The following is a 25,496-nucleotide window of genomic DNA, read 5'->3' on the forward strand; positions in this document are numbered from 1 at the left end:
TTCTTTTCCATCAGCCAAGCTGAAATATTGTTAACTGGACTAGTTTGCAGATAGTTTTCTAACTGTTGGAACAGCATGCCACACTAACATCAGGATTTTGGTTTTCATTCAAATACCAAACACATGCATAAGATTTGCACATTAGAAAATCTCATCCTTGCTTCCTCTCAAAATATTACAATTAGTTGTCGAGAGCATATCTCAATACAGAGAAACAGCTCTGTATTCTGTCTCTGACAGTGGTCAATAGCAGATGCCTGCAGAAAAAAGGCAAAATATGAAGTTTCCCAGAATGTTCTTCCCAAACTCCAGCAATCAGCTCTCTAAATTCATGGGGAGGGGTGGGAGGTGGAATAGTCCCTGCAGATGCACAGATGCCACAGTATAATTGAAAAATGGGCTGTTTTGAACATCCATATTTCTGCCTCCTAAGGAAAAATGTGCTAAGTGAAGGAAGTGCTGTTTCTCTTCATAAAGCTGTCCTCTAACACAGATACCCAATACACAGATGAATCATAGCTTCATGGAAAAATCCACTGGAATCCAAAATTGTAGAGGCTTTTGTGGACCTCAGTGTTAGGCAGAATTTAGCCTTTAATATGAAAACCGTCATAAGCTTAAAACAAATCCCCATTTGAAATACTGTAGTAGTATAAATAAGAAAATGCAATTTAAGAGCAAAACAAACTCATTAAAAGATTCTGAGAGACACAAAAATCAGCTAACAATATGACAAACTTTGTAAAGTTTCATGTGAAACAACTTAAGCACTTCAGTCCTAAATCACAAAGTCTGAAAGACTGGAAACCACTTGCTTTTGTCTCCAAAGGTGTCTTGTGGTCTGCCAGTGTAGTTTGTGGGTAAGCACGTCAATTCTAATCTTTTGTACCACTCCTGTAATCTAGGTAACACATGCGAGCCTTGCAACATCCAACAGGAAGCAGAGGCAGCTGCTGGGTAATACATATAAAGTGATTGCACGTAGAGGGGTAGTGCATGAAATGCAGAACTTCAGTAGTTTATAAATCATTTAATTCCATTCAGTTTGAATTAAAAGGAAAAAGTGGAAAACTACGAACACCCTCTCCCTGTTTCCTCAGTATGTGATTTGTGTTGAAAAGAGTAACAACTTGTTCAAGATTCATCTTACTTTTTCTTAAACCTTTAAATTTACGTAGTGGAAACTCGTAACAGTCCAAAACTTCCAGTGTATTCATTTCCACATAGGATAACAGCTTTACTTCAGTACTGCCTACTGAGTGGGATACGTTCTTGAACAGTAAAAATGTACCACAAAAGTTGCTTTCACTTATCATTTTGGTGTCTAATCAAAGGCAACTTCTGTGAAGTATTAGCACTCCTTGTGCAGCCTGAGAATATATAACCATAGTATGAATCGTGCAGTGTCTGTATACTCATGTCATTTATGTCACATCGGTTAAAACATATGAACTTGAAAGTCAAGTGACAGAATACAGTGCTCACTAGACCTTGTTTCTTCTGTGCCAAAGACAGGGCAACCAAGCTTCCGTACTTACTGGCAAGAGTAACAAAAGTTGCTCCACAGAAGCTGTAGCCTGTTGGGACTGCACAATGAGAAAGCATTTTAGGCTAAAATCCCACTAAGTTGGAAGAGAATACTGTAGAGATAGCTTTAAGAATGGAAGGGAAGTGGAGGAAGAAAGAAAATGCTAGGTGGAAAGATTTCAATTCATGAAAAGAACAAATGGCAATTGGACACAAATTTCTGAAAAGGTGGACAGAGTATCCAAGTCCAGTGCATATTAAAAAGAAGTTTACATCATGACTTCCTGTTTATGATGATCCTCAACATTTCAGGTTTTCACACTAGTTTCAACCTTCAACAATAAAGTCATAAGTCACAACCATCTAACAACTTTGTGCCCAACAAAGCAGAAAAGGTAGTACAGCACTAAATATACAAAACTTATCAAAGGATTAGCTACTGGCTAAGTGGAAATACTGCAGTCTGAGTATCCTTTCATTATGCATCAGCTGTTCTTTGAATGTTGAGAGGTTGTGTAAAAGATTAAAGGATAGCTGTCAGTAACTTTCTAGGGAATGAACATAAAACCTGACATATATTTACTAAAGTTAAAAGTGCAAGTTAATAATAATTGATCTATATGTATTTGATCTCTGAGTGAAATTATGGTTGCACTGAGGAATTTAAGAATTAATTCACTATTTTACATAACATTGTACGTTACACTCAGTATTAAGATTCTAACCCATATTTGGTTGTTCAGGTTAGTGCAAAGAAAGAGGTGCATGTAAGTAGATCGAAGATAATGTCCATGGAATCAGAATTGTTAAGGCTGGAAAATACCTCTAAGATCAGAGTCCAGCCGTTAACCCAACACTGACATGTTCACCACTAAACCAGAAGCTTACAGAAGTCTAGAGAATCTAGTAGAGCAGAAGCCTGCAACTTCTTGTTACCTCAAAGCTCCAAATATTGTCTGTTTGCTTTCCTGAAGCGTTCATAAAATACAAGTTTAAGACCTACTGTGAAGTAGCCAATATACAGTTTAGCTTACTGTCCTACAGAAATCCTCTGGTTAGGTGTAAAAGGAATCAGGTAGGCAGCTTGTTAGAACAGGCCAAAAATCCAATATAGTAATTCCATTTATAGTTATTTTACTTTATTTGAAAGGGAAGAAAAAAGGCATTGTCTTTTTCTATTTAATTTACACTGTACATTTCATAGCTTTGTGCCTCATCAGTTCAGTTTTGGGTGCCATACTACCCATTTCCAGTATGTGCAGTTTTATTCAGTAACAGGAATACAACTTGAATTTACTACAAGTAAGTCTTCTTATAATATTAACTGAAGACTGACTGTAGCATTACTATTCCTGGATGAGTAATAAAAGCAGCTGAAATTTATCCTTTAGGCTGCAAGCTGCACTATATTTAAGACACATGCAAAATTTTGAGCTCTGAAAAAGATGACCAAAATTAAAAATTTATTTTTAAAAAATTTTGTTCATGCTTTTAAAAACTTCCAACCAATTGTCCTTTGTAATTTGAGTCCACTGATTAATCATCTGAAATCATATGCAGAGTTCCAATATGTGGCTGATTTAGGTCACCACAGTGGAACGGCTGAGAGAAATATCTGAACTCTGAGGGTCAAACTTTTCTCCACTTAAAAAGTCGAGAGAAGTTACAGCAGCAGCCTTTTGCACCTGTGCCATGGCCAACTCCCACCCCCACACCACCTTCTAGTGGAGAGAATTCAGCTTTAGTCGCTGGGCAGTACTAACAACTCTCTCTTGGCTGTCCCTTTTGGTGTTCCTCACTGATATTCTGGGTTTGACCTGTCCCTGGCTACTACCCTGGCTTGCAAACACTGATGGAACAGTTTAAAGTTACAGCATTACAATATATTAGAAGGTAATCATACAGTCAGCAAGAGCTCTGTTCCATTTCCAGTGCCTTTTACATGCTAACCAGTTGGGAGGTTGTGGTCAGCATGTCACAGACACCATCACCCTATCTTCAGGAAGATGAATTTGCAAACATGTAACGTTTCTTTTAACTTTTGCAGAAGTAGAATCAAAAAGCAGCTAGCCAAAAAGCAAAGAACACAGTCATTAATGGATGTGTACATGAAGGTGCCTCAGTGCAGATTTAAAGTTGTTGTTGAACTGGCAGTGACTAAATTATTCTAATCTTTACATTTACCAGTTGAGGGCAAACATTTTTGCCTCTTCCTGTTGCCATTTTGTTCAGATTTTGCTTTTTGAGGAAACAGTGCAGAAAACACTACTTTCCCTCTTAATTTTTTATTTAAAAACTAGACAAATAGATACATAAGAGTAAGAGGGGAAGGGAAAAAAAAGTCATTAGTAAACAAAGACTTTCAGGCTTTAAGAAAGGAAACATTCAGAATGCTGCCAGGATAGAACATGTCTACTACATACAGAGTTTCATAAAATCATGGAACCACGAAGGTCAGAAAAGACCTGTAGGATTATCAAGTCAGACCATTTCTTCTTACTGTTTCTATGTGTCCTAGAATGACTTTGTTTCTGTAGTGTTTACCTAGTTTGTAAATTAAAAATTAAGCCACAACAAAAAGAAATCTAGATGAGGAGTGGTCTTCTACATGGAATTACTCAAACTCTGCTGTTGTTAAAATTCATTATTCTTTATAGCTGGTATTTTCTTTCAGTCAAATTGAAATGCTAATAAAGATTTGTCTAGGCTGAACTGTTTAAGAATCACTGGTATTACTGAGAATTATCATTGTTCTGTGAGCTAATGGACCTTATCTTCATTCCAACCTGTTAACACTAACTTACACACAGTAAACATGTACAATATTGTCTGCCTTCGTGACAACTGAGTTACTCACCAGGCATGTAACAAATGATGGTATTGAGAAAATTATGCAACAGCTTTCCAACAGTAATTCCACTTTCCCCCACAGCAGTGTTTTTTACCTTTTAAACATACACCAAGCAGAAGAAAAAGCCAGTACAGTGCCTTATTTATTCATAATGCAAAAATACACTACATATCTGGCTTTCTGAGAATTCAGCAGGTGACTTTCTTATAAGGAACAAAGCAAGCTACTTAGAGTGCTTTAATGGAAGAAGACAGGTTATTGATTTTTAAATCTGTTTTTTAAGTGAGCTTAATGATTGGTAAAGGTGCTGGACTGATGGCCCTAGAGACTATCCTCAATCTATAGCATAGCAATCTATAGCATAGACAGCATTCCAAGATCCTCAACTGTATTACAGCTCTCAGGGGATTGATCCTAAAAGGTTGAATCTACTGAGATTGTTATGAAAACACTATCTACACTTAAAGAAAGTGTGTGTTTATTTAACAAAAGCAAAAAGGCACCAAACAAACAATTAGGTTGAATTGCTCTATGATACTATGGTTTTAACCAACACTATCAGAGCTGTGTATTAGAAGGCTACTGAAACAGAAGCAGACTATAATGCAAAGATGACTGGGCATTTTGCACACAGTGTAGTGTTAAGTAAAGACATTTCTTCACAATGCAGGATGAAGTGAAATGAGCCAGTGAGGATGGTAGTTACATAAGCCATCTCTGTTTCAAGACCTTCTGATCTTTTTAACTAACAGAAAGTTACTACAACTATTAGAGTAAGGAAGTTTGAAGGCAGAAATTTCATAGGTTGAAGGTTTTGGCAGTTTAAAACTTACAAATCTGTTAACTGATGTTAAGCAAGCATCCTTTTCTTTTTTTAAGCAATCTCAGTATAGTACCACATAAAATTCATCCTTGCAAGAGCAAGAACCAGAAAATCTACACATGGACTCTTCTACTCGAACAAATGCAGTTTAGTTTCTAACTGTAATAGCCTTAATAGTTGTAGCAAATAAAGGCATAAAGGGGCTTATTTTCATATACAAAGCTCCAAATGCAGTAAATGCAACACGAACATCATCAACTCATCAAATTAAGGAGAAAAACCAAGGTGGAACATAAATGCTGATCTCCTTTAATATCAAATCATGTAACTAAGCAGTTTTTTGTTCTTTTACATCCCAGGGTAAAGGAAAGATTCACGTATAAGAGTTTTATTGCATTCATTTAAAATAATGTACTTGGGTAAAATCAGGTACTGAAAATGTAATAACTGTTAAATAACCAAAACCTGCTACAAGTGAAAGGACAAAAGGTACATGTGATCAGAGACTGTAGTATTTTATCACTTACCTCATGATGCAGCTCAGCTATCTGATCTTTCAGTTCTCTGATGTACTGGTTAGAATCAGATTTATTAAGCTGCCCTTGAATTTTTCCTTCTTCTTTCTGTTTTGGTTAAAAAAAGGAATCATATTCAAATTATTCAAAGATCTACTATATTAAAAATCTTAGTTTAACTGTCTGCATATTTTTGTCACAAACAGAAGCTAGTCCCAGACACCATCCAGCACTTTCATTTGGTTGAAGTTACAGCAGGTGTCTAAGGGTGACAGTGGCTCAGACCAAGCTGACTCTCTCAGTACTAACAGGCAGGATTCTATGGAGGAGCACGAAGAATTACCAGCTTCACAGGTGGAATTCATGTCCTATGTACATGAGGTTGTATATTTGTTTTAGTAAACCCAATTCACACACACACATAATATTATCAATATTACTAATAGTTCCTGTCCTAAATAGTTAAAATTACTTTATATTACTGTGAATGACTATGTCACTATACATTATAGTATCAAAAAGCTCCAGTAAAGCAAAGTGTTAGCACAAATAGAACATAGGTGTCATAGCCCTTTTAAAACAGAAGTGTAATAAGCAGCTGAGCTTACATTGAAACTGGGTGCACAAGAGGACATGAAAAAGGTGTTCCCAAGTTAAGTCAGTATAAACTAACAGCAGAAGCAGTAACATTTAGCAGGTTGGTTTTGGCACTGCACAAAAAGCTGAAAGATGTTTGTGTATAGACAGCACACCAGCATGGAGAGGAGGCAAGAGAGAGTTTATTGTTGGGGATGTTACATTTATAGGGTTTAGGAGGATTCACAGAGTAACCAATTAGAAGTCTCAAGGGACTTACAGGAACACCCAATCACAGGAAGGGGTTAACAAAGGCCAATGGGAAACACCTCAGGACACCTTCCCAGGACATTCCTGCATGGATAACATTACCGTGGGGGGTGTTGGGAAGAAGAAGCATGTGTTTGCAAAGACCACCAAAAGCCATTTTAAGACACATTTAAACAACAGATTTCCCATATAATGCAGATTTACTGCCACAGTGTATACCATATGGGAATCACACACTTTCATTATATTTAAGTGATTTTATTGTTACTTTTTATTCCAGAAATAACACTGTAAAGTTAATGCAGATATTACAAAATAATCTGATATGTATATTTGCTCGTGGAAGAACTGACTCTAACTACAGTCAGCTGGAGCTGAATATAGTGCACAAACCTGGCTTGCAAGATCCCCATTTTTAGTGAAAGGCAAGTAAGTTTCAGTTTTCCTTTCAGAACTACAGATTTTGTAGAGCTGGCAATTCACAAAAATGCATTTAGCACAAAAAAAAAAAACCAAAAAAACCCAAACGGAACACTGCAATATCATTTTCTACAAACATGCTTTAAAAAAGGTCATGCTGTAACTTCCTCTTGAAACATTCAAAACACTAGAGATCAGAAGCTGATCCTTTTAACTGGCTGCAACAGAAATTACATATTTCAAATTAAATAAGCCCATGTTCTAAAAGCTACCAAGTCTGTCTACAGTGGATAAATTGAAAGGATGACATAGAAAAAATTAAGGGCAAGGTATCAGTCTTTTTCACAGCTGCTATTCATCTCTGAGCAATAGAAAAGATTGAGTTTATTTTAAAAAAGAAAAGTAGACTAAGTTGATCCTGCCATTGCCTTTTAGAGACACTCATGCAGGTGCAGTAGCAAACCACTGAAAAAACATGTAGGGGTCAGACACTATAGCATTAAAATATATTTTAATGTTTACCAAATTCATCTAATTTAGAGAATAAATAATAAATAGATAGCTGAAAACTTACATATTTTAGATGAATAAAAAAAATTCAAAGTTTTATCTGTCAGATTATGATTAAGTTACCCAACATTCTTTAAAACTGTGAGAAAAGATTACTATTTCTCATCAATACATACATTTCCATACAAGTACAAAGTATTACCATGATCTGACAAATTGTTTCACTTTCTAGTGACATTTCACGTTAGAAAGTAACCTGAACTTAATGCAAGTAATTCCCACCTTCTGATGAGCATTCGTTAATCAAAGGCAAATTTTAATGTGAGGAACTTAAATTTAGTAGTAATATTCTTTAACAGTGTTTTTTCATTAGGGCGGCTTGACAGAATTCAAAAAGAAAAATTGTTGTCAGGAAAAACTTCAACATGGCAGTTCTTTTTAATGTGACCAAACCCAATGTTAACAGCTTTCCCTACTATCTGTTAGTATCTCTCAATCAGACAGAAACCTTCCTCTGAAAAATTCTATAGTTCTAGGTTTGCTTCTCAAGATTACCCTAGATTGTATGACATTATCTATTACTTCCTGATTATCATAAAAACTTATTTCTTACTGTTTTTATCAAGTGATCTTAATATCATCCTAGAATCTCTTTTAAGGAGAGTATGGTATCTTTTAAGGTCAGTATATATGCATCTTGAGATCGTGAAAACCTCCACAACTGCAAAACAAACCCTATATTCTGTCCCCATGCAGGTTAGATTCCCACTTGTACATCTGAATTCTAGATGACACTAGAATAGTGCCAAAACACAGCTAGTATGTCACTGTGAATGGTGAAAGCCCCAGACCACGATGACACTCATGCTCCAAACAACACATGGTAACTGCACAAATAATTTAATGTTCATGTTTCATGAGTAGCTTAATCAAAGCTTGAGCAACTTCAGCTTGGATAACACCATATTACATAATTCTTAACTCTTAACATAATTCTTAACAATGACCATCTAATCCAACTGCCCAACCAATTCAGGGCTGAATTGGTTAAAGCCTGTTAAGGGCATTGTCCAAATGCCTCAAACACTGACAGGCTTGGGGCATCGACCACCTCTAAGAAGCATCTTCCAGCGTCTGACCACTCTCTGGTAAAGAAATGCTTCCTAATGTCCAGTCTGAACTCTCCTAGTGCAACTTTGAACCATTTCCACGTGTCCTATCACTGGATACCAGGGATAAGAGTGCCTCAGGAAGCTATATAGGGCAATGAGGCCACCCATCAGCCTCCTTTTCTCCAAACTAAACAAGGCCAACATCCTTAGCCACTCCTCACAGGGCTTTACTTACAGCCCTTTCACCAGCTTTATTGCCCTCGTCTGGACACATTCAAGGACCGTCACATCCTTCTGAAACAGTGGGACCCAGAACTGCACACAGTACTCCAGGTGAGGCAATACCATTAGTTACTAGACAGTCCCACTGACATAAGAAAAATTAAATTGCTTTAATGCAACTTAATTTCATTTAATGCTTCCTATTGTAGTGTTTACTTTAGTAGGAACTAGACATTTCACTCTGCATTGTTTTTATACTGTGCCTGAATAGTTTTGTACTACTGTGCTTGAGCAGCTTTGTACTTTTGAGGACAGCACTCAAATCAACTGTATGGGTTCAAAACAACTCCACTGAAAATTTGGAAGTCTTTAAGGTATTAACATTGCACCTTTTAAAAGGAAATAGCATAAGCAATTAGTAATTATATCTTCATGCTTTATTTTTTAAAATCTAGAATTACAGACATAGGATGTGGGTTGCTGGTTTGTTGGTTTTTTTTTTTTTTTTGTTTGTTTTTTTTTGAGGGGGAGCACTACTATAGAAAATCTGTTGTATTTGGAGAGGTCATGACACTAAGAATAGCTGATCTCTAGGCAAACAATAGCCATTTTAAATTTAAAACTAAAATATAGAGAAAAAGTCAGATAACATGTCATAAGCAAAATGTATTATCAGAATTGCAAGATAATGAAAGCTAGCCAATTCTAGAATCTAGGAATTTGTTTAAAACACCCTGCAGTTATATGTGAACGAATCTCTCTACATGCACAACCCACTGGGGTGCTGCTTCTGCAGACTGGCACCACTGCAGTGGTGCCCATCTCCTCTTCCCAGAAAGGTTTTTAGAAAAGTAATGCCAATTGGTGTTATGTTGTAATAAAGATGCTTCATTTCAGTTTCACTGCTTTGGAGGATTAATAACTCCTCCCAGTCTTATAATCTCTTCCAACAGACCAGCTCCCCCATGAGAAAACCCCGTATCATGAAAACAAACACGCTGTCAGCCAGGTATCACCTCTGCTCAGGTGATAGGTGCTTCTAACAGTGTACACAGCAGAACACAATCCAATCCCCTGCCCCAGAGGTTGTGTATATAGTGGGAGCAGCACAGGCAGCAAAGCAGGAAATGAGCTCTGTAGATCATAAAAACCCATTGCTAAAACAGAACTTACTTAGGCCCCTTCACAGTTTTGGAAGCTCTCACCTCTCTCATCCTGCTGTGAAATACTAGAGTGACTGTACTTCTGTACATACAAGAGTTACACTGAGAGTTCCTAAGAAGAAAAATCTGTACTCCAAAAATTTCCTTCTTAGAATGAGGAAAAATTCTGCCCACCAAAAAGTATCAGCTAAGAATCATGGTTTTCATCTCATATTTGAATCCTCCTTTGTCTGGCTTTCCAGGAGAAAAATATCTTCCAAAGAAGCAGCAGTTAGTCTCAAACACCTGATACCTACTGAGAACCACCAAGCATGTGGAGACCTTTCAGACTCAGTCAGCAGACCAGCATGTATAGCTGGCAACACAAGAGTGCAGGGACAGACTGCTTCAAAGAATGCCATTTTAAAATACCCAAAACTATTACTGTATAATGCCCTCCCAGAATCAAGTTTAGTATTCATGATATAAAAAGTGTTTAGACAACAAATAAATAAATCACTGGAAGTCACCCAAAAAACACTGGAGGCCTTAAGCCTGCTTTTGCTGCTCAATCAAAGACACAGAAGATCAACGTAATCAAATTTCAGTTGCAGGTGTCTTATCCCAAGAGGAGCAAAAGGACAAAGTTTTATAAAACACTCAATTATCACATCAGAGTAGGAAAATAAAAACACATCAGTGAGAAAATATGCCATTTTAAATCATAAGAAAACATCTAGGATTGTTTTCACTTTAATAACTGTATATTTAAAAACACAGAAAAACAAAAAAATGGTTTTATAGGCAGTTGAACTCCAGGCACACTGGAAAGTTGCTGTTCCTAAGATAACAATGTACCATCTTTACTAAAAATGGCTGGAAGACAGGATGTTTCCCTAACATCCTTGATTTTTTCTGACTTAGAAATATTTACTTGTTAACGCCTTGTCTCAGCCTCTTTTCAGGGGAGACTTTATAATTCTTACTCTGTGGCAAAAGATACTGCATTAAAAATGTAAATGAAGTATATTCAGAAGGGTAAATGTGGTAACTAGTGTCCTTTCAGTGACTTTACAGTGACTCATTCTATACTTTCAAAAACACATCACTAACATCACACACCACTATTGATAAGAGTAAAAAAAAGGTTTCCTGTAATTTGAAAAGATGGAAACAATTTCTTTACTCAGCAGTCAGTACTTGGAAAAGTTATTAAACAGAGGTCATAGAAAGGCTTCAGTCTAACGAAATAGTGCTAAAAGTTTAAATTGTGGGGGAGATTACTAGCACAATCATGGATTTCCTTTACAGTTGCTCTCAAAGCAGCTTTGACACGGTTAGAGATAGGGTAAATGTGACAAAATTCTCTGAATCTGCCAGGAAACACAGCAGGAGGAGGTGATGTTACCGCCTGTCCAGACCAACCTAACAAAAAGAAGAATGAGTTCTTATGGATATTTTTTGCTTTAAGATTACTCAGATGTAACACCGGTTTTTTATATTACAAGTGTGCTCTATACCTGCCAACCCAAACCAGCCATGGATAGATAATTTTAAGAGGCTGGTACAAGTTACCAGCCTGAACAGAGATGGAGGGAGAGGGATTAAGCTGCCCCACTCTGCTTCCTTGGCCCGCCTACACTTCCACTGGCCTAATGCTCCATACCCTAAGCCATCTGAGTAGCTTGCAACTGATTTAACCCTGCCTGAATTTTTCTATTCTTCTTTCAACTACTGCAGGGAAAGCCTTTAAAAAACCAAACCAACAAACCCAAAACACCACCGATGGACCAACAGGACTGCCCATAAGTGATCAGAAGGATCACTTGCTAATTAATAGGCCAGAAATATTTGCTTGCTGCAGTTTGAAGCTATCAGACCAGTTCAGCTGAAAACTAGACTAGCTTCCTGAGGAAGCAAACCTGAATCTTTGCTAATTGACAATAGACATAGAGGGAGACAATGTCCATTCCTTACCCCTGGGTCTTTACACCTTACAAAAGGGTGAGACAACCACAATCAGAGCGCATGCAACCTGACCAGGACGAGCCATTTAGTTACAAGGTGTGAACAGGTATGTGCAATATAAGTTAAACTTCAGTTATACTTCAATTCTGTGTTATTTTTGCTAAGGAATGTCATGTATTGGACAACTCATTGCACTTCAGTATACTTACACAGAAATTTAAAAGCTCATTAACCGAATGCTCAGCCAAGATAAGATGGCATCTAGAATATATTAAAAAATAACTTCCTAGTATCATAATAAACTGACAACTTGCTGCAGAATTACATCTACTGTTGAATGACAAGAGTTCTCTCTCCTTCTCCTTCTCTGCCGTTATTACTAACCAAAACTAAGAGTGACCCATAAACTGTGATTTAAATCTAGCATTTGTGTGTGTAACGTCAGATCAGTTCTTATGTGGGAGTAGTGATACTCTGTTACAAATTTAACACCAGTGTCTTGCACCTACACCTACATGAACATTTAAAAGAAAACCACACAATTCAGGTTAAGCATTGCTATGGACCATGTGGACCTGGCAGTGAATCCCTAGAGCTTCTTAGAAAAGCTCCACCCTGCTCAAAAAAAGGGAAGGTTATGAGGTAGGTTAACTTCCTCCCTTCATTTTTATCAGCTTTGAAATAACTCACCAAGCAGATCTATTCGTGGTGCTCTGTGCGTCTCTACTTTGAGACAGACACCTACACTCTAAGACTGGCTATGTGTATTTATGGTATTAAATATTGCATTTCAAGTCATTAAGGCAAGTCCTGATTAAAAGGCTCTCTGCTCCTCACATAAGATCACAGCAAGTGCAGCAACAAACTGAACAGAAGATAATGGAGGCAGCTTTTTCTCCAATGAGGAAGAAGTTATTTAGATTTTCAATTTCCTTAAAAAGTGGCATTTGTTTAAGCTCTATTATCAATTGCATGGTTTACAGTTTACAAGCTTTGGGAGTTCAGGCTTTCCAACTCCATTACTATTTTTTTGGTGCAGGTGTTTCAAAGGCTTTTGAGCATGAGTACCCAAAAAGGAAGTTTTGATCATAAGTTTCATATTTGCTGGCAAAACACACTGGTCAAAAGTATCTGCTTAGACTCCTAAATAAAAAAACAACCTATCACAGTCCAATAAAAGGCTTTCAGGTCATGTCTACAGTGTCAGAAATAAATACATTAACATTAGAGGAACTTAATTCTACTAAATCTCTTTTGTTTTAAATATGATAACGTTCACACTCAAAATCTGTTTGACAACTGAAGAAGTTTTCTTCCATGTTTGTTTAAGTTTGAGATCAGTAGTTCACCAAAAACCTAACAGGGCAAAGTCATCAAATGAGAAACATGAACTCCAGCCACAGAATTATTTCATACTCCACACTGTGTACAAAGAAAGCACAGCCACTGTCATTTGTGAAGAAAATCCAGAATTTTACTAAGATTGAGACTTGAAATGCACTTTAGTAGGAAACATAAAACCTAGATTAATAAAAACATAACTAAAAGTTGCATCCTACAAAGTAGTTATTGTGAAAAGGAAGGAGAGGTGATGTGGACAACCAACTGAACATGAGACAGTGCAATATCACAACAAAAGAGGGGCAGTGTAATCTTTGAACGTATTAGCCAGAGTCATGAAACAGGTATTATAAAAATCTGCATGCAATTTTTATATCTATAACTTAAGCAAAATATGGAAAGGGAATAGGAGAGAGCTGTAAAATGATGGAGCATGGATGGTTTGATCAGTCAAACAACAGAAAACCCAGTTAGATGTATTGACATTACAAAATGAATACAATTCTAATTGTGTGACAGCTACCAGGAAAAAAACCCCTGATCATTAGGGGATTCACCATTTGATAAGATTTCGACTACTTTTTGGGAGACCTGTATCAGTCAAATAAGGGAAACAGGATGCCATTTGAAGTCTGTACTAAAGTAAAAATAATGCAAAATGAGTATTGACTTCTCACCTACAAAATCACATTGTTTGAAGTAACCTCTAAACTTCGCCCCCCTTTTTTTTAGTAAAATGTTAACATGAGTAGAAGATTGACCTAAATTCAGCTACTCTTTTATCTTAAAAAATGATAAATGATTCATATGCAATGCTTACTGTATTTCTAGTGTACTGATCACAGCATTATCTAAGCATTATATGATTAAAAGAAATGACTGCTTTTTCTTTTAATAAATTTCGTGCCTGCTGCACTAAAGGAAATACAATGAAAATTCTTTATGCAAGCTCAATGAAATTTATTTGTACATTCCAAATACAAAGAGATGAAAAAGCTACAACTAGCTGAGAAATCATCACCTTAAAGAAAAGATTTCAGAGGAAGAAAAGACAATAGCAATACCAGTTTTTTTAAAAAAATAAACTAGAGAGTAACTAGCTAGTAACCTGGGAATGATAATCAAGAAAACCTTTGCAGCAGAATTCAGACAGGACAACAGTATATGAGTATAGAAAGGCCAGACTACAGTAAGACATCATGATTTCTCCAAGCCAAGAAAATACAAAGAACAGTAATTTCTGTTCAAGTTCATGAGACAAGTAAAGCTCCAAAAGGAACTGAAAGTGTGAGGAACAACATAGAGGCCAAAGGATGCATCTTCAGATCCTACAGTGATGTGGTAGCAGTAAACATTTCTGTTCAAGATTTACATAAAGGGAGTAATAGTTTTACAATAAATCCTCCCATACTGGTCATAGCAGAAGAGTAAGCATAGGAAAAAAATGTTTGCTGAAATCAAAATGTTAGCATCTTTTTTGGGGCAGAGGATGTTTTCAACCTCATCTGTTCATTGGTAAAAAGTACCAATTACGAGAATAAAAACCAAAACAAAAGTCAGAGTTAAAAAGAGTGTTGCCATTAGCACAGTACTTGTACAGAAACAATTATTAACAGCTCACAAGTATGCAGATAAAGTAGATTTAAGGCTTTGCTTGCACAGGAATTCAACAATATAGCATAATCCTACTTGGCAAAGCAGTGCCTTGTGTTCTCAGTAGGTTAATGAGGAAAGAAAGTGGAGGCAGAAAAACCCCATGAAGTACAAAAACTAATCAGTATCAAGTTACACATTTAATGCCATCACTTGTTACCTGGATTTCTAATTCAGCAATATGCTGCTGGAGTTCTGCCACAGCTGCAATGCGGTCTGCCTCACGGAGCCGAACTGCCATCACTTCTTCTTTGCTCTGAAAGAAGGCAGAGATGAAAGCAAACAAATATCAGTTTCAGCTATTAACAACTGTGCACTGCTTTTACCCAAAATTATAAGAAGAGAAAACTGCTCTGCACTACTGTGTGAACTACTACTATTCCAAAGAACTGAAATTTAATTTTAACCCCTAGAATTATGTAATCATCTAATATAAATTCGAAACTGTAATAATCTAAAACAAATACATCTGTGCAGTTTTGAAAACTTGCTGTTATCAGTTTTTCGGTCCAGAAAACAGCTGTCTTGTTTTCAGAAATGTTATATTGTAAATTCAGAAAAAGCCTCAACATAATAAAAAAAATCTTCAACCTTTGACTTTATATATAAAGAAACAGCAAAGCTACAAAAGAGTTACTTATCATTTCCTTTGTCTAAAAAAATAAATTAAAAAAAAACCCACAAAGTAAATATATTCTAACCTCATTTAGTCCAGCTATCTTAAATCACAGTAGACGGCGAAGCTTGGAATAAAATACCAATGCACATAACCTACAATCAGCCTCCCACTGTAAGTTTAACCTGTAAGTCTGTCTATAAATGATAGGCAGTCTGAGTTTGGACAAGAGAGAAGGAAACATGAAACACCCTTATTCCCGTTTTATGAGGCAAGTCCTCAAGACTTCAGAGCACAAAACACCTAATATTATATTTTCAGCAGTCTAGTACAACCACAGAGAGAAAGCAGTGCTAGATAGTGAGTGAGCATTATTGTCAGCTGGAGAGCAAATAACTGGGGAAAAGACAGACTAGGCTCAGGTACACCTGCTTTTATGGCAGACTGGTGTAACTAAACTGTAGTTACTGTAAATCAGTTCCAGTATTTCAGTTATTTTAATGTGTGCTTCAAACTAACAGTACTCAAGCTTCCTTTGTTAGACAGTATTGTTGAGACCAAATTGAACATATCAAAGCTTATCTCAGTAGCCACTTGAAAACATGCTATTTGTTTGGGGTTTTTTTAAAGATTACTGTAACAGAGGTATATCATCTATAGGATCCAATTAACAGTATTTGTAATCAGTGGAGTCCATTTCAGAGAAATCCATCATGTGCTAGCCAAAGTTCAGCCATTCTTGCCAAATTCTGTTGCGTGATTACTCAAATGAAGCCAACCGACAAGTCCACAGGATTGCATGTATTTAACTGAAAGCTGAAGGACAGACTCCGGTATCTGAGATGAGTCAATGGTGTTGCTCTAGATGGCACTTATGCTTTATCTCTGAAACAGAGCATGTTCTCAATTACCACAGAACTTGATATGGTGGTAGGAAGGAGAAGACTGGGGTGGGGGCACAAATCTTATGTTGTAAATTCTTTAGCAAAACTGATTAGAAAGATCAGTGGTGAGTTTCAAGAAACAATCTGAAATTGAGTCCTTGCTGTAGAAGCAGTACTCAGATCAAAAGGGAAAAATGTATCAGTACACACCAGTGACAGAAAAGAGTTGTCCTACAGGTAGTATGAGATGTAACTTGCTACAAAAATTTTAACTTCTGCTTATGCATTTCAAGTTATTTTTAAAAATAAAAATACAAGCTACTGAAATAACGTACCAATCCTTTATGCATAGAACAACTGGGGGTGGAGTTGAAAATTCCAAATATATATTTTTTCTGAGACACCTCTTGAAGTAGAAATATTGCTACCTATCCAAGATGTACGGACAAAAATAGAACTAGAGTGTGATTTCAGATGACTTGAAACAACAGGAAGAAAAAAAATAATCGAACATCAGTTACTAATGGAATCGGGAATAACAAACTTGCTATATTTAAAGAGATGAGAGGTGGAACTTTTAAATATATTTAGTGCTACAAAAACTTAATATTTGTCTGTATTGCTCCATGACATTATCTGAAAGATTACTGAAACTTTCTTCATCGGTTTTCAATATAAAGTTATTATATCAGCAACATATTAAATAGCTTTATTTCACGTATTTACACAGCAGTACTGTATTTTCAATTAAACCTACCTGTTGTTATTTGCATTTCACAAAATCCCCAAATGGTTGGGGTTGGAAGGGGCCTCTAGAGATCACCCAGTCCAACCTCTGCTAAAGCAGGTTCACCTGCAGCAAGTTGCACAAAATTGCATCCAGGTGAGTTGTGAATATCTCCAGAGAAGAGACTCCACAACCTCTCTGGGCAGCCTGTATTTCAGACCAAATCTAAGGTGGTAGCAACACTGTTTAGTGAAGGTACAGATACTGAACCTACTTCTAGAAGACCCGTAGGTACAAGTCTGCTGTTACTGCTGGAGGCCAGCACTTCACACCTGTAACATATTCCTTACATCGTCGTCACAGTCTCTTGTATACCTAGTATTTAAAAGGCCAGTAATACTGCAAGCTTTTGGCCTGAGAAGCATAATGTTTCTCTTTCTACTTTAAACTTTAAGGTTTTTTTTCCTTTCAATTCACTTTAACACTAAAATTTCATTTTCATCACACTTAGCAAAAACACTTGTGCATTTAAGCAGTACAGGAGTCTACATGGTATTCTACTAAGTCTCTTCCCAAGTAGTCACTGTCTAGCTCATAGTTAAACAGTAGAAATCCAGGTAATGGATATGCATCAAATTGGTAATATTTCATTTATATCAGAACATCAACCCATAAAATATCTTACAATGTAAATTGTAATTTTTTTTCTATCAACTACAAACCAAGTTTCAGGATCTAATGTCAGTGTATGTCAGTACTACTGCTTCACTGGCTATTGACCACTGCTATTTTCAGAGAATCTCTAAAGAATATGACCAGTGCTCTGTCTATTACTGTCGTGCTTTTCTCTAGCCCATGTTAGAACAGAGCTTTACAAGCAAATTATCCTAGTGAGAATAGTTATGTATACAAACACATTAGTCAAGTTAAAAACATATTATTCTCTTATAGTCAACATAAAACCAGAATATTGACTCCACACTCTAATCCTCAATCTCAATGTTTAATGAGCACCTTCAGTATCAAACAAAAAGTTACAGGTATATGAAAAAGGACATATCATCAAGACTGAAAATATTAAAAAAAAATAATAAATCAGTAAGAATAATCTCAGCATTAAAAAAATAGCACTTAGGAACCCAATGATCATGGCAAACAAGACAGTCGGTAGAAGCAATTTCTTCTCATTAAGATTCAGTGGCTTTTTACCCAAAAGTTTGTGATGGAGTTTGAGTAGTCAGTAGAAGTTACTCTTCATTGCACTTTTGATTCAGTTCACTAGAAACAAATGGAATTGGCAGACAGCAAGAAAATGAAAACCTAAAAGTGTCTGTTGTCTCGGAGGGTCTTTTTAGATTAACATGCAGACACTTTTCTGAGTAGAACCACACTTTAAAGTTTCTCTTGTGGGACCACAAAGAAGCAGCTCTGTCAAAACCTCAAGTGATTTTTGTGAGAGGGTAAATTCAAGATGATGTTGCCAAAATCAGTAAAAAGATTTTGGTTTTTATGATTTATGCCTCTCAGTTAAGACACAATTCTATCCAACAGCATGCGACAAGACTAAATGCCATGTATATTAGCACCCAAGTAGTCCTATTCAGGATCTTGTTTACCGTGCATTCAATCTCTGCTTGTCTACGTTTGCTTCATTCAACTGAGCCAGAGTCCTTTGTTCTGTGCAGAAAGATACTGCACCTTCTCCTGTAGGTTGGTAACCTCTTGCTCTGCCCTTCGTAAATGATTACTGTTGATCTGATTCTGAATTTATGACAAAAAAAGGGAATGAAAATGCATGTTAAGGAAAGATTTTTGATATTAATTTAACTCTCTGAAGTCTGACAAAACAGACTTACAGATTATTTACCATAAAAAACTTTTGATGAAAAAGCATTCAGAGTTTTCTAAGTGCAATCAGAAGAGTTTGCATGACGTTTTGTTTATGATCAAGATATTCAAATTGTTCCTTAACAACAGATGACTCATTACAAGAATGCTATCGCAAAGCTCCTGTACATCTGTTTTTCCCAGTTTCTTGCTTAGGTAAGGCAAAGATTTTGTGAACTTGTATCCCAACTGCAGCATGCATCCAAGAAACATCAGGTATGTCAGAGATATTATGTGCCACATTTCTCTGGTCCACAGAATTCCTAAAAGCAACGTGGCACCTTAATTGAGATCAGTGCAGTAGTACCAGTCACCATTTGTACGTGAAGCTGTGCAGGCCAGTACATAATACGAGAACCAGTGCATTTCTCTCAGCTGAGAGCTAAACAGCATAAACACATACCGACTCAATGCATAACACTGAAGTGAGAAGTACCTAAAAGGTCTTGTGACATATCAGCCAGACAGCAGGATCCCTATGCCCCCTACTGACCAAAATACAAACATGAGGCAAAGGCAACAAAATAAAAGCACTTTAACTGTAGTGCAACAGTATTGACACCTCAATGAAAATTTTAAAAGTTACGGCAAAGGAAACCTTTATTCACTTGGTATAGAAAAGCAGTGCCTCTGTCAGAAATAACCACCATGTGCCTTGCAGTTAGCTAATCTCTCTTCAGTAGCACACCCTTACGTGCTCTCATTATTTCTGGAATTGTTGAACCTTGTCAAGTAAAGCTACTGTTTGTTTAGCCTTTTGGATGCACAATTCTCTCAAAAAAACAGTTACATTTAGCAGATATTCCTGGGAGGATTTCTCAAAGTCTCTTACAAATCCTTCTCATCAACTGCATGTGTGCTTACTGACTCAACAGAAAGTTCACTAATATAATATGAACTCACCACTTTAGTGCACTTTTATTTCAGATTTCTTTGCTTAACAACTTATTCCTAGTTATACGAAAAGAATTTGGCAGTCAAGCTATGATTGTCTTTTCTGAACAAACCTCAGCCAAGGTCATCCATGCATTTCTATTCTGGCACACAAAAGGCAAAGCTTCTGCTAAAAACACCTGACCAACACACAGACTGCTCTGCCGAGTCCAAGCTTAGTAACCAGATTCATGACCTCAGCAGAAAACCCAGTATCACCAGTTTCACCAGAAGAAAGCAAAACACTGCCATTTAAACAATTAGAATTACTATTATCAAAATTGCCTATTAGATTTGTGAAATTTAAAACACCTTAAGCATTCTTTTGTTGTTAAATCAGATATAATTTAATAAATTTACATTCACACAGTTTACCAACTAATCCAAATGAGAACTTTGGAAAGCATAGTCATAGAAGACTAAAGAAGAGACATTAAAGTAAGCTGGACTGTATGCACTAGATTCTTCTATCCTAGTCCAACAGCAGCATCCAGCTCAATTCACACGTACTAGTGTTCAAAACATACCTGTGTTTCCATCTCCATCATTCTTTGTTTGGTCTCTTTCAGTTCAGCTTGAGTTTCTGCTTCTCTCAACCGGACTGTCATCAGCTCATCCTGTAGCTCATTCACTGCATTTTTTTTGGGAGGATCTTTCCATCTTCCAGTGGTACGAGCTAGATGACGCTACAAAAACAGCATGTTTTTGCTGATAATGCTGGCTCTTTCCTAGTGTTCCCTTATTTCATTTAAGGTCTCAGAGTTATATGAGGACAAATAGCTATAGTTCTCCTGTAGGTCCTAAAAGCTAGAAACCCATGGAAACTTACTGATTTTAAGAACAGTTAAAAAGCTGAAGACAGTCATTTCCCAGCCTACGGTAAGTCAGTGAATTGCAAGTATATCCTGAGACTTTTGCCTATTTCTAGACCTTACCACTTAGCAAAGTCAGAGTACTGCTCAGGTACTTCCCTCCTACCAGAATGGTTAGGGTGGAAGCACTGGTCCTCTGCCATCTAGGGACAAATTCTAACATACTTTCCAAGTTAAGTTCTTGTGGCAGCTGCATTTAAGATTTTGTCATCTCAGCAGTTTGGTCCACAATCATTAGTTTCTACTTGATCTATAATTCAAAATTTCATAGTCTTGGTTTATCATCATTCATTGAAATAAAAATTAATAAAAGTGTATTGCTACCCATACCTGCCAGTGTTCCTCCAATCTTTGACTTGCTGCCTTAGTTCTTTGAGGCCATCGAAGCTTCTGCTTCTCTTAATTTACTGCAATTAATTCTTCTTGTAGTCTGGCAACATTTTCCTCATCAGGGAGGGAGCTGTTCCTCTGCAACAAGGACCATCCTCTTAATATGTATTTGAATAAAATCGTGCTTAGTGAAACCCACTCCGAATATAGACATGGAACAATAACTCTTATTACTAATCAAACTTTAAGTACACATCCTTTGCAAAATAAAATTCCTTAAAAAAATCTAAGTTTCTGGATATAGTATGTATAAATAACTTCCTAACTGCCACTACAGAAAAAAAATGAAAAGGTAGTAGTTTTAGGTATTCTGATTTCGTGATTTCCCTAGATGGTATCTCCAAAAATATGGAGAGAAATCTGAAAGATTTTGAGCTAGTCGATAAAAAGTAAAGCAAACAAGGAACTACAACTACACTTTAAAGCTATAACTTTTACTTGGGTTTACAGAGAAAATAATAATGGAAAATTATTTTTTAGGAAGTAGGTCACCAGCCTTTGTCAACATATCTGTTCTCCTTTTCAAAGGAACCGTGCATTAATATATATATATATATATATAAACAAGTCAAGAAGAGGGTCTTAGAAATGAAAGACGTATGAGGAAAAAAGAATAGAGAAAGCCAAAACAGAACACAGGAAAACACTGGGGAAAGCAACACATAGATAAATCCTAATAATGAGAAATATGGGAAAAAAAACAGAGGGGAAGAAAAAGGACAGTCTGTCCAGTTACAATATCCTGACTGTGCTTCATCACTTCTACTGTATTTCTCATCAGCAAAATCCAGTGTTTTTGAAGACATGTATACTGTGACAGTTTCCAGGTTTTCTTTGAGAGTAAAGCACATGGATAACGTTAACAGAACACAGCACAACAGCCATTTATTAGCATTCCATGTTTCAAAATCATGGATCTGAGTACTGGGCAAATATAGGAAGTGAGAGGGTGTGTTTCTGAATGTTTACATCACTGTCAGTATAGCCATGCAAGTCTCGGCTTATTCAGCGGAAGTTCCCCAGATTACATGATACATCAATAACAGCAATAAAGAGCTGTAGTGCAGGAATTTGAGGGAATTAGCTTCAGCCACTTTCTCATGTGCTGAAGCTAATGAACTCTCAAGTTCATTATAAGAGACTGAAGTACTACTGTACATCTGAGTTTGTCTGGTACACTGGAACTGACCCTATTACTCCAGGTTTTTTTCACAGGTAAGTTTTCAGTGCATGCTGTCTCTGAGTTAAGTAGTCTCCTTTTGAATTTTGAAAAATGCCTTATATCCTGAATTCTTACCAATGGTCAGGAAAGTAAAAACTACACTACTAACCTCCTAGGCTCTCATCAAGCCCCTCAGATAATTTAAAAAGTAAATCTTGACTCCAGTGGGTTAATTTAATCAGTAACTAAGTTCTGGCCAAAACCTGGGTATATAGCTCTTTAAAATTTCCTAAGGAAACTATTTCCAAGGCAAATACAATAAGATCTGAAAAGTATGCTTTATATCAGGTCCATTTATTGGTTTTTTTTTCCTTTTTTCATTTTGCTATCTTATCTTGGCAGTTAAGTTTTACTTCAAAGAAAGGTATATGTTTGACAGTTGGTTTGAGTACAGCTTGAGCTCTGACATCAGGAAGTTACAAGCTACCACAGCACCCAAAAAGCAGCAGAGATTTTGATAATCAATGGTGTAGAGATTCTTTCCCTGCCCATAATGGGACAAAGTAGAAGATGCTGAAGACCTGGGAATGGTAATATTGTACCCTTTCCTCCTCTTCTCCCAAACTTTTTAGTTTCACATCACCTCAGTGCTCACTCTAAGCCCCCTGCTCGTGTTGCAGAATATCATTTTGAAACAATTGATGTTTCCTGTAAAGACTTCATCAGAATCCAAGTTTTCCACTACAGTAGGCTTCAGGAACAAGAGAAAAGGGATTTGTTCTTCACAAACCTTTGCCAGTACAAACATATCTTAGTGTTATTGCTCTTGTTCTTACAGGTTTGAAAAGCATCTTGTAATCATGAAAGCACAGAAGAGAAAGTTCTAGAGCACAGTTATGCAAAGAATTACAGGGACCTGTATTCTGTTTGTAGTGCTGTTCTGTACAGAGGGTCCTGGTTTAATTTACCTTTTCCATCTCTAGAACTTTATCTTGCATCTCCTTCAGGGCACAATGGGATTCTGCTTCACTCAGCCTGGCTTGGACCAGCTCTTTTTCCAGCTGTAGCACAAAGTCTTCACTGTATCGTGAACTGCATTTATGCTACAAAGTTTGCAGAAATATGTTTAGTATGAAGCACAGATGGTTTGAAAGGGGTTTTATATACCAGACCTGGTGTGAAAAGTACATTCAGCTGTGTAAGATCAGGAAGACTACCTTAAGAGCTTACCTTATGCAAGTCTATTAATATGTCCATCCAGACTGCCAACAAAAATATCCCTAATGCTCTACCTCAAACAACCACACCCCCACCCAGCCTGTTAATACTGACGAGCAACAACTCACACTTCTGTCTCATTGTTAACCAAACTGAAAGATTCTCAAAGGATCTGCGATATGCAGAAAAAGATGCCACAGGAACACTAGCTAATTACAAGGTTAATAAAAGTATCTCTCAATTTCTACTCAAACTGTGATTTGACAGAATCCTTCTGTAATTCTGGATTTAAAATGAAGTCATGTATGGCTTCAATGTACCATGACTTCGGTTTGCCCATTTCTTCACTCCAACCCTTGGCTATCATTTGCTCACCATATACATATTCCTTCTGAGATTCAGACACATCCAACCGAAGCATTTATATTCAAAAGCCTCATGTAACTTTTTTCCCCCTAGTCAATAGTTTAAAAAACACATTTTATTTCTTCTTGGGTCACTTTAAAATGACTTAGCAATTTGACAGATTGTCAGACATGCCTTCTGTATTTGAAAATTGAAATCAGTATTTCAATTTCTGATTTAGGAGAAAAGGGGGTGTTGACATCCTCAAAGCACAGTTGTCTAGTTACTGTGTTTACATCGTTTCCCTGAAAATTAAGTTTAGAGGAAAATAATTCAATAAATTTTTGGTGTCATTACCTACATTGTGAAATATAAATACTATACTTGGATTAATAGATTAAGTTTTAATTAATTAAACATTCAACACTAAAATCCACAGATTATTCATTATACTAAAGATACAACTATGTTTTCTTTATGTTTGCATCAAAAAATTTAGTTTTCTACATCTAGAAACAGAGACAAAATGAAGAGCTTTCAGTTCCACTGCTTCTGTTATGGTGTGGCATTCCCTGACCTTCAGTGCACAAACCAAAGGCGAACAGGACAAACCAAGGATTTACATGTAACTACATGCTCAGGGAAATTATTTTTTCATTTATTTTTGTACTTCTGCATGCCAAGGAAGCCTTTTGTCATGACTTACAGTACAATCCAAATTCAGAATCAATGCTAACCTTAGTGTTACAATGTATTATATTTCTTGTAAAAATGTGCCTTGAGGAAGCTGTGATGGAGGGATGTATACAAAGCATTGAAAGGCAAGCAGAGCTCAGGCAGTTTTTAGTGTCATCAAGACCATCCACTTAAGTGCTCTGCCTGCTTAACTGTGCAGCTGAACACACGGGAAACACATATATATTATGATCCTTGTACATTAATATTAATTTGCCCTTACACATTACTAATTTAATTCGTATTGTTTTCAACCCACACAGTGTCTTTTCCTCAGCAAGCAGTGGAGGCAGACCTGATTTGAGTGCAAGAAAAGGGTGGGTGGGCAATGCTGATTCATTTCTAGGATTGCTTCACATGATGTAGGAACACAAGTACCAGAGGTAACAACATGCAGACACAGAAAAGAGGCAACAGCTCTTTCATATTCCCTGGCCGCTTGTACAAGTTCATCACATGATACACACGACAACTTAGATGGACTCTACCTTTTTTGTTCCAGATTCTGCCAAACATTTTAATCACAGTAGCACTTTCTTGACTATGTTGAAAAGACAAATGTAACATAAAACACTAAAATTGCAGCTCTACAGCCATTTAATTCTGAAAGAAACAAGTCCTTGCTTAGTTTCACACAACTGGATTTATTTTCCCCCAATTTTTCTTAAACACAACCATTCCTAATGTTATTTTGGCTGATGACAGAGGTAATTACAGAATGTTTCTCCAGCACACTATACTGAAGAGCAATTAACAGATTGTTCAGCAGCTAACTTTGCCCAGCTAACTTTGCTTAT

At 36.6% G+C, this 25,496-nt stretch overlaps 1 protein-coding gene and 1 long non-coding RNA gene across 10 annotated transcripts in view; one reads left to right on the forward strand and one right to left on the reverse strand.

The window, feature by feature from the left end:
- LOC116791186 overlaps positions 1-25,496 on the forward strand; it is a 69,431-nt gene that overhangs the window by 19,759 nt on the left and 24,176 nt on the right. For 2 of the 9 annotated variants that reach the window (XR_004358634.1, XR_004358633.1), the window contains exon 4: positions 19,201-19,260. The exons of 4 other annotated variants lie outside the window; for them this stretch is intronic. This is a non-coding gene — a long non-coding RNA (uncharacterized LOC116791186). Of the gene's footprint in view, positions 1-6,842; positions 6,925-19,200; positions 19,261-22,803; positions 24,751-25,496 lie in introns of those variants that run through there. 3 more of the 9 variants (XR_004358632.1, XR_004358637.1, XR_004358641.1) reach the window with 3 other exon arrangements.
- Positions 1-25,496, reverse strand: part of LOC116791185 (EVI5-like protein) — a 99,473-nt gene that overhangs the window by 15,274 nt on the left and 58,703 nt on the right. Inside the window, 9 exon segments of the mRNA XM_032696952.1 lie at positions 5,729-5,824; positions 15,091-15,186; positions 18,774-18,822; positions 18,824-18,918; positions 20,505-20,663; positions 21,180-21,196; positions 21,199-21,254; positions 21,256-21,317; positions 23,370-23,504. Coding sequence (XP_032552843.1) covers positions 5,729-5,824; positions 15,091-15,186; positions 18,774-18,822; positions 18,824-18,918; positions 20,505-20,663; positions 21,180-21,196; positions 21,199-21,254; positions 21,256-21,317; positions 23,370-23,504 — 765 coding nt within the window.

This window comes from Chiroxiphia lanceolata, chromosome 9 (genome assembly GCF_009829145.1).
Source record: "Chiroxiphia lanceolata isolate bChiLan1 chromosome 9, bChiLan1.pri, whole genome shotgun sequence".
Lineage (NCBI taxonomy): Eukaryota > Metazoa > Chordata > Aves > Passeriformes > Pipridae > Chiroxiphia > Chiroxiphia lanceolata.